Source organism: Centroberyx affinis, unplaced genomic scaffold, assembly GCF_046629955.1.
Source record: "Centroberyx affinis isolate AG114_WGS23_722 - 3 ecotype Tasmania unplaced genomic scaffold, CSIRO-AGI_Caff_v1 ptg003169l_1, whole genome shotgun sequence".
In the NCBI taxonomy this organism is placed as follows: domain Eukaryota; kingdom Metazoa; phylum Chordata; class Actinopteri; order Beryciformes; family Berycidae; genus Centroberyx; species Centroberyx affinis.
Window position 1 is genome coordinate 224,874 of NW_027281222.1, and position 10,608 is coordinate 235,481.

Below are 10,608 nucleotides of genomic sequence, written 5' to 3' on the forward strand. Positions count from 1 at the left end.
TATAGGTATCTGCCTCAAGATAGTTTTTTTCTAGCAGCTGTACTATGTGATTACATGATCGCTGTGATGTAAGTCAAAATGAGGAAGGGTTTTTTGGAACAGAAACCTTGCCGCCCACCTAGAGTCATACAACAAATCCAAATGAATTTTGGTAGGGCGTCCTGGCGGCTCAGTTGGCTAAGCCACAAGCCATGTAATTGTCATGTCCTGGGCTTGAATCTGTCTCTCTTTCCCCAGTTCCTCTCGCTCTTCACTGTAGACAAACGTAAAAATGCCAATCTTAAGATAAATGGACTTTGGTGGATGAAATACAGAATTAAATGAAAACAATTACAGTTCTATTTGTTTCCTGATAGCACTTGTAACTTGAACTTTTAAAAGTGATTTACAAATAATTATTTATACAACATAATACTTGTTATGCAGTCTGTCACATACAATAAAAAAAAAATCTCATTGCTCATGTGAATGGTTAACTAATGACTAAAAACTAACCTTCAAAAAATCACTCAAAAAATAGAAAAGAAACATTCTGAAAGTGATCTCAATGTCATGTTCCTCTCACAAAATGCCAGCATTATTTGGTCTTTTTATATCAAGTTGATCATGTTTGGTCTCTGGTGTCTTGTTCTTGATGGACAGTTGATCATTAGCTATTTTAACATAATGTTTAACTAAATCCTTCTAAAATATAGTCCTTCGGAGGTTGGGTTCCATCCAAAAGTGTTTTTGTTTCTTCAGTTTCACTTCAGCATGTTGATGGTACTGAGGACTTGTTTCAAACTAAAGCAAGGTTAACATTATTATGATACTGTATGTCAACTGGCTAACCTGGACAGAAAAGGTGTGTGTCAGGATTATATGATGATATTCACAATCCATAACAGATGTGTGTACAAGTGCACATTAACACCTGTAATCAAATGTATTTGGATGTAGCACATGGCTAGACAATATAATAAACGTAATAAAAATAGCAGCTGAAGGAGAATACCCCAGCATGTTGTCTACCTATAACCAAACCTTAACCAAACTGATTTACTCTGTTGTCCCACATTAACACACATCCACATACATAAACACATTCAACATCTAGCTTCCTGGGGTTTTCAGGAGAGGAACCTCTGCACAGTCTCTAGGAGTTCAGTAGAGCAGTTCATGCTCTGTAGATCCAGCAGCAGGCCTCTCTGTCGGCTCTCTGTGCTTTGTTTTTCCTCATAATAGCTGTCGTCTGGCAGGCCTTTCTTTGACATGGGACTGACGATGACATGGGGGTCCACACGCACTATAATGTCCAGAGAGTCTGGCTGTATGGGGGCCTGCATCTCCCTCTCCTCTTCCTTCTGCTCTTCCTCCTGTACTTGCTGGTGCACACCCTCTTTTGGTACATCGCCTTGCTGTTCCTCCTCTTTTTTCCAGCTTTCAGTGGTCTCCTCTGGGGTAATTTGGAGTGCCATGGCCATGGCATTGTTGACAGACTCAGACAATAGGTTGTGGTTAGATTTGCTCAATGAACTTCGCTCTGGGATGGTAGCCTGACGGGATAAAAATTAAATTAAAAAAACATAAGAAGAAACAACTGGACATGACGTAATTCTGAAAACATGTCTTAGCGTTGACATGCTATGTTCTTGTCTTCACACTTTAGACTCTGACATGATTTTAAATTAAAAACTACACATATGATGAGGAGCATCCTGGAACACCTACCTTACCTGTTCCTGGCTCTGGCTGCCCTTGGCCCTGGTCTGGTGCTGCTTCTCCCCCAGAGATCCCAGGGAGCGGCTGGACCTCAGAGAATGGCCCTGCACGTCTATGGGGTCCAGCTCCACATCACTCCACACCTGCTGCAGGGGATGCACACAATAACATATACTGAGGCAAGCATTTCATTTAGAGCTTCCTTATTTCTTGTGCTTTAATCGTGGTATGATTAGACTGTAACAATATGATAAATCTCAGATTATTAATTATTATACCTTCTGGTTGAAGAACGAAGGAGACTGTTCTTTATCTTAGCAATAGTTTATTTTTTCCAAGGTGTAGCCACATCCAACAAGCTCACCAGTAAATATGAATTCAAGGTAAGGTGAATGATAGGCTTTTTACATATTTGAACCAGAAGGCACATAGTAAAATGCAAACCTAAAGCACTAACCCTAACCCAATGCCAAACAATTCTCTAGCTTCAAGTTGCAGCTTCCATAACAGTTTATGTTTATAGTTTACCTTCCAGGTTTGATTTTCCAAGCAAATAGCATGTGAATGCAATGCTGTTTAGCAGCCAACTTGGAAGTCCCAGATGTTGTAACTTCCCACCAGTACATGAAGGGAGAATAAGTCATGGCCAGAAAATGGTAATCATGTAATGGTGGAAATCCCAGATCCAGATCATTACCAAAATCTAATCAGTTGGTTTCAGACAAATCCATTGGTAACTTTTTGAGATATCTTGCTAACAAAGAGAAAAACCAACTCAAATGGACTCCTGATTTCTGCTTCACAGACTATTCTAGGCAGGCTCTCAATAGCACACACTGTACCCAAACAGAGTCAAGTATAGATCATGTGTTATGCTATTAAATGCCAATGCTGTGGAGTCTTAAGATTTTGTTGAGTGCCTCAGGGAATATCTTCTACTTGTTGCCATATACTGCAGATTGTAGTTGTCCTTAACAGCTCTAGGGAAACACATTCTTGTTTTTTAATCATGCAAAAACAAACATGCAAGTTCAAAATAGCATTGGGGAGTACATTGTAATGCAGCTGTACTGTGTATGCCCTATAATGTTGTTATAGTGGAATAATGCATTAACTCATATACTTGAATTATTTAATATTAAAAAAATGTATATTTCAAATTATAATCTGGGAGACCTAACAATTTGCAAAATGAATTTATTTTGTTGTTTCCATGGTGGATGCATTATAGTAAAATTCCATACTATGCTAGCTACACTGCTTCTTTTAGGTTGAGGTTTGTATCACTTACGACGCTGGCTTTGTGGTGTGACTTTTACATGTGTTGAAATATGAACCAAATACCAATATGTGGAAATTGACCAGAGGTGGAAAGTAAAATATTTTACTTGAGTCTGAATTGCCAAGTCAGTCAAATTTTACTGAATTCAGAGTACTCGAATAGAAAATAAGTCAGTAAAAAGGAAAAGAGTTCACACAAAACCTGTTAGCCTGTTAGCTCTATATATAAGCCTGTTAGCTTTTGTGAGTAGTATTCTACAACGGAGGACACAGCGTTTTATCCCAAGCATGTATTGTGAGTGTTTATGTGTACAAATAGTTTTATCCCAAGCAGCTTACAGTGTCATGCGTGTTGACGTGAGTTGACGAGTGCAGTTGCGAATTCTGACCATAGCGCTGACCAGAGCGCTGACCTGACCGCTGACGTGCCAAGTTATCACATAGAGCTTTAAAGATACTGTTAAAAGTTGCTTCATTTTACAGTCCTTTCAAGCACAGTTGCTAGAGTCCATAATTAGGATCCATACCCTACCTAGAAGCTTATGTTCATCCAAAGATACCTAATTTATAAGCACAGCATTTGTACTGTTCCTTACCCCCACCCCTGCCTCTACCCTTAAAACCCTAGTGCAGAAGCCAAACTCACTGTGTCTGCTGTAGACATGGAGGAAACTCTGTGAAACTTGGTTTTGGAGGCTGATGACTGTCGACTCAGCATTGAGTCCTTGAAGGAAGACTCACTGTTTGACACTGATAGGCAATCCTTCCTCGGGGCCTGGGCTAGGAAGTGTAGACAGGGGACCTTCTCTGCTAGGGTGTCCCTGTTGAAAAAAAATGCAGCTGTGATCTCCCTGAATCTCTTTCAAGCTTAGGTTAGGGATTAGTTGGATGACTGTACTCACCTGTATTTGGAGTGAATGATGGCATAGATGAAAGGGTTGTAGATGGCTGATGCTTTGGCTATAACAGCAGGGACAGCTTTGGAATAGGGAGAGAGGATGCTTCCATATCTGAAAGGTGTAGAGGGTTTGTACAGAGCAAAACTGTACACCTAGAATTGGACTCTGACACTTTGAATTGTAGCCTAATATTTTATCATGCCATACAGAGTGATATTCTACAAGGGGTGAAACATGTTCTTCATACATATGATTTTGATGGCAGTAAAGAAAGGTTGAGAAAGAACAGCTGAAATGAAATACACTGAGAATACAAGCATCCTAAGCTTATCCCCCGACCCCCTCCCCACCCCGCTCTCTCTGTGTCTTTGCATGTGTATGTGCCTGTGTGATCAGTCTGCATCTCTGAATGTCTCTGCCCTTGTCAGTTGGCCACCAGGTTCTATTTTTCTGTTTTGCGTGGCATGTACAGCTGTCTCCTGCAGTGCCTGTTCATATGCCATGCCCACGACCCAGAGGTGTTGTGGTCAAGTCAGTAGGAATCACATGCTTGATTATCCCTCTCCTCCATCAGGCTGCTCTCTATCACCTTGCATCCATTATCTTAGAGCTGCAAGCCAAATCTGGAACCAGGGTGAAAACTGTGCTATATTTCCTCTACAATGTACTGGTTATGAAAAGTCTCCAATTAGAGCAGGCCCAAACAGATCTTACAAATATTATACCTGTAATTTCTTACAGGACACAACACATGAAAAAACTATAAAAAGAACCACATCGTGATAAAGACCCCTCATCATCCTGTATATTTACCCAGCCCAGGCGATGAGTGTGACGCATGCATAGGGCGACCAGGAAAGCACAAACACTATGATGACCACAAAGGCAATCTTGGCCAACTTCCACTCGGTCTTGATGGACTGCTGCTGGATCAGGGTTGACTTCCTCACTTGAGTTCCCAACTTCTCAACATCTCTGATAAGACAGAGAGGAGGAATGAGGGAAAGAGTCTTTCAGACATGGATTAAGCCTAGTCATAGACTAAATTGGTGTCCTAATTCAAAGTGGCTTTCACAGACTCAGCTCAAAATAGTCATACATTTAAAGGTCCCATATTCGACACTTTCCAGTGTTTTATTTTATGTCTTGAGGTCCATTCAAAGCTGGTTGTGTGGTGCCATGTACCAAAAACACTCTCAATCCATTTTTACACTTTCATTTTCCAGCATCTCTCCTAGCCTTACCAAGAACAGGTTGTTTCTGTAACAATAATGAAAAATGTAGATTGAATTACAAAAAAAAAAATAATAATAATAAATAAATCCATACTTCAAACTTCAGTTGTTTTGGAGAATGCTGGAATGTACTTCTTCCTGGGATCTCCGGGACTGTTGTATGGACTAACAAACTTTACTGAATTTTCATTTTTGGGTGAACTATTCCTTTAAACAGACTATTGCCTTAACTAAGTACTGACAATAGTCACATTATTGTGCACATGTAAGCATAGCCAATGATAATGGCATAGCAACAACAGAGGCCAAAGAATGTGGTGAAAGTGCTGCATGTGTATTCATTGTATTCACTCACCTGCTGGCACGGCGAATAGCCAGGAACATGCACAGATAGCAGTAGGATATAATACCCAATGGGATGAAGAATACAAAGCAGCACAGCATCAAGGTATAACTCTTATTGGCTGGAGTAGATGTCACATAGTCCCATGTACATGAGGTCATCAGGCCCTCTGGGATATAGGAACCTAGAGAAAAAGTACAGGGACTGAACAAAAGGTAATATAGAGTCTGAAAATAAAAAAGAGTATGCCTTCACAAAAGGAGTGAGAAGACAATGAATAAGTCACATACTCCACCCCAAAAGTGGTGCCAGGCTCCAGGCTAATGAGTACAGCCAGACCAGGATGATGATGAGGGAAGTTCGTCTCTTGGAGGTCCATCGGATGGCCTGCAGAGGCTTGGTGATGACAATGTAGCGGTCTACAGAGATGGCCAGAAGGTTGATCATGGAAGTGATTCCAAATAAAGCTCCACAGAAGGCGTACATCTTACAGCCTACAGAGAAAAACAAAGGAAAAAAAGTATTTTTAAAAAAAGAAGGCAAGCTTATCATAATGAGGTGGGTGGCTACATTTCCTCTTCTGATTGGAAGACCTTAAAGGATAAGGCTGGTGTTTTTTAATGCATTGCTTACCGTCAACAAATCCTATGAAAATAACAAAATCAACAAATACGCGTTTGCATTTGCACATACCATTTTTAGCCTTCAAACAGCGCTCTGTGCAGCAGCGGGGCTCAAAGCAAGCGACTGATAGCCTACCCCTATTGTGTGTTTTTTTTGGTGAACGGGCACTGCACTAGTATGAATAAAATGTTGACTCCCACAAGCAGCCTACACTCTGAAATATATATATATTTTTACCTCCAAGGAGGTTATGTTTTCGGTGCCGTTTGTTTTTTTGTCTGTTAGCAGGATTACGGAAAAACTACTGGCCCGATTTTCATGAAACTTCGTGGAAGGGTGTAGCATGGGCCAAGGAAGAACCCGGAGCGGATCCGGATCTGACTCACGAACAAGCAATAATAGCACGAACCTTGGCGGAGGTGTGCGCTCTCCGAGTGCCACTTTTCAGTTTGAGTTTGAGTAAGACTACCTTCTAGTTATTTAATGTTATTAATTTTATAAAATCGGATGTTAGACAACAGCTAGTTCCAACTAAGCAACATGATTAGGCGGGAGAAAATTCCAAGAGTGATGTTGTTCAGTATAATATCACAAGCACCTCATCCTTAAATCTATCCACACCATTCATATACTATCAACTACTGTCTTAATTTACTTTTTAAATACAATTGGACAGAAAATGACAGGCCTACTGTATTTTTGAGGACAGTAGACACAGATTATGACATGATGACACACTCATGCAGTATTCCATGTTAATGCAATTCACTGGCATGGTAAAAATGCTCACTAACATGATAAATATACACAAAATATTGCATGCAAAAAGAATTGCATTTGCGTTCAATGACAAACATAAATAGATACAACTTCTAAACATAACATGAATAGATATTTAAAGGGATCAAGGTTTTTGGGGGGTTTTTTTTACCGTGCATAGAGTATAAGTGGAAAGTAAACAAAATACCTGTTTCCCCAAAAATCCACCCCTTGTAAAGAGAGTTGACAAAGAAGATGGGTGACTGTGTTATAGCCATGAGGAAGTCACTGACTGCCAGGTTCATGATGAAATAGTTGGGGGGAGTCCGGAGCTTCTTGTTACTGAAACACAGGACAGATATAACAGTCTTGACTTTGTGAAAAGTTACTGTTTTTAACCATTATAAAATAAATATTATGCACACTCTTCCATCTCTTATGCAAATTGTGTGTCTAGAATTGATAGTTATACAGAAATACAAGACAGGTGAAGAGCCCTGCTTCTTCCGAAGGTAATAACTTTAAAATCAGTCTTACTTTTGCTACTTATTTTATCACATTTGAATGGAGTTAGCAGTATGTTTTAGAGCGTTTTAGTTTAATTCCACTTTACTTTAATCTGACTTTATGTTATGTTACGTACACCAGGCTAATAAAGCATGCTTAATTGCATTTATCATCTAACCAGACTTGTAAATTACTTATTCTAGTCCTGTTAACTCTTTGGCTTAGACTCTGACCATAGACTAACACCTGAGTAAGGGAGTTCCCCCATAGGACCAATAGATGCACATGAGACTATACATATGCATTCATTGTAAGAAGTGACCAGAGTGAGACAATCCAAGGCTTGTTTCTCAGGAACAGAATGTCAGAAGTGTGAGAAAATGGTCAAAATCTCACACTGACTGTAAAGAAAACTCATCTATGTCTAGGAGAAGTAAATGAGAGGAAGAATAGATCTTATTTAGGATATTGCTTTCCTCTGTTAAGGACGTGATTGTCAGAAATTGTACATTATTCTGTTCTGTGTTTATGCAATATTGCCTTGAGTCAATATGTCAGTTAAAGTCAACTCCACCAGTCAAATGTCTGTTAAGCACAATTTGGAGGAAGCACATATGAGAATAAATGTTAAAAAGTTGTCTGATGTTGTTGTTGTCTCGTTCTACTTGTGTAACTGCAGTCTTTAATGTTTCTGTTTTTCTTTTAAATGTCAGCCTTTTATGTCTAAACATTTGTATGACAGATTTTATATAGACAAAATATTTCTTTGAGTGTTCTGCTTTTCTCTTGCTTTTTTTAATTATTTATATAACTACAACGCAGTGAAATATGAGGCACACTTAACTCAAATTCTACCTTTTCTAAATGCACGCCAAAATATTAGACCCTATTTGTTCATAGCAGCCTTTGATGTCTTTAAGTATGTCTTCTAATCTGTGTCAGTGAGCATTACACTCACATTTATCACATTATCACATATTCCAGCTCCATTAAGTACAAACATTTGCTCCCTTGTTCTAGTTATTTAAATCTTCAACTACTGTTCACATAGTGGTATAGTGCCATAACTGAATAGTTACTTTCTGACTTTCTGTCATAATCACATCAACTCCACTGACCATTTGACAACCTTTGACCATTGACCACATTGCCCACTGACTACAAAAGACACTACACAAACAGACAAGTTTAGCTTGAAATGTATTTGTGTGTTTTCATGCATGTGAGTGGGTGTGCACTGAACAGGTCTGATTGCAGCAGAGATTGAGTGATGGGGATGTGAGATAGCTGTGCATCAATAGAGGTTAGGCCTTAATGCAGGAAGCATGTCGGGTCCAGACCCTGAGGAGCAGATTCTTCTTACTGCCAGACTGGCTTTGAAGCTGGCACCATGCTCTTTACTGACTACAACCAAATACCAGCCCAACATTAACCGTGTCTAATAATAATCTGTATCCCCAAATGAAATATTTGCTAGCGAATTAGTCAATAAAGATTGAATTGACTTTCATAGTTATTTAGTCATGTAAATTATATTTTTTCACATCCCTTCCAGGTAAAATGTACACAGATTTAGCATCACAATTTTGTTCACAAATATGTATTGGTTATTGATGAATGTGTGATTTCCTTAATTTGCTGTATGAAAAAATGTAAGAAATTGTAATTTACAGATTATTTTATTACGTATAGATTAGTTGATGAAATATGATGCATATCGATCAATTTTGAATTCTTTTAGCTGGGGATAATATAATCAATATTTAAAGTAATGTCTTTATTCATTCATTTATTCATACATCTCTTCATTCCATATGCCTCAGATGTTCTGGTTGACTTGTGATTTATAACATATTCTAAAAGTGTAACAGGGTTGTCAGCCGAACTGAGCCACATGTGATGCCTTCTGTCAACCAGACATAGCCTACCAGTCTGTTGCTCCCAGCAATATCAAAAATAAGTCTTAGAGTCAGAAGTTTCTTTTTTACACACGCCAGTAGCCTATAGTTTCTTTGGGTTGCTTTTAGTTTGGTAATATTGACAAATTTAAGAGCAGAGGAGGTCAAGGTAATTTTTATTATCTTACAAGGAGTAAACAACACATAGCATATTAATACATCAATAATTTAAATGTGTTAAAACACTACTCTAGACCTGTGTGATAAAGGACTGAAAGGCTCTATTTATCATGTTATATTTAAGTACCAGTTGTAATTTGAAAAATAAGACTCATGTAGCTAAGAGTTAAATGTGCTTCAACAACAATAGAAAGTCATAGTCAGTCAGTCATAGTAAGACAGTATATGCTAAAACATGTAGAACTGTCTTTGCAGCAGTGTTAGATATGCATAGCCTAGCAAACAAAGAGTTTGTTTAAAGCAAGCGTGCTAAGCTAAGCTTAAAACAGTTGCTTGGCTCGGAAAGAGGCTGGTTGCTTGTGATTGTCTGGACAAGCCTTTCAGGCTGCAGCCTCAGAGTCCACAATGGGGGCTAAAAAACAGACAAGCATGATTTTCACCATCACCCCTTCTTAAGTCCCTCCCATAAAGGAATGTGGCCTACCAGAAAAAGGCGTACATCACCAGAGCATTCCCAGTCACACCCACTGCTCCAATCACCACGACAAAGAAGGCAACGATGTAGTGAGCGTGGTCCTGGACGTCCACCTTCCGATAGAATCCTTGTTCCATGTCCATGTCTGTGACAACAACCACACACACATGTCAGCATCAGAGGGTTCATCTGCAGAGTCCAGCATGTTCTGCAGACTTTCATACAGATCCCCACCCCCACCCCCTTTCTCTCTACCCCCCTGACCCATTAAACATCATGATCACCAACTGAAATGTCGGGGGGGCAACAAACAAAGGCCTGACGGCATACAGCTTGCTTCTTCAACACAGCATCTTCATTCCATTACTCTGTTGTCAACACTAGACTATTTCTTTGAGTCAGTTGGCTCAAGGTCATGTGGAATTGCTTTGTGTTAATGGAGGTTTTTTTTGTCATTGTGAATACAGCAAAATTTGCTCTACATCTTTTTGATGTCAGTATTTGATTTGTTTGCACTGTTGTCATTTTTGATATGTGGATATAATCTGCTATGTACCAATGCAATTTACTCTAATTTAGAACATATCAATGATTTCCCTTTATTAATAAAGATGTTTTGGTGTTCCAACAAATCATAACATCTACAGCAAAGAAATCTCATATCCCACAGCCACAGAAACATGAGACATTGTGAAAGCAGTCAGCT

The 10,608-nt window shown here is 39.1% G+C and overlaps 1 protein-coding gene across 1 annotated transcript; it reads right to left on the reverse strand.

The window, feature by feature from the left end:
- Positions 1-1,706: 1,706 nt before the first annotated feature.
- opn4xa (opsin 4xa) lies at positions 1,707-10,048 on the reverse strand. The gene is made up of 8 exons (XM_071537971.1): positions 9,912-10,048; positions 7,051-7,184; positions 5,750-5,953; positions 5,472-5,643; positions 4,695-4,856; positions 3,885-3,992; positions 3,629-3,803; positions 1,707-1,847 (listed from the first exon to the last, which is right to left on the reverse strand). Exons 1-8 carry the CDS (start codon positions 10,043-10,045, stop codon positions 1,707-1,709), a joined length of 1,230 nt encoding a protein of 409 aa, XP_071394072.1. The 5' UTR covers positions 10,046-10,048.
- Between the last annotated feature and the right edge of the window lie 560 nt (positions 10,049-10,608).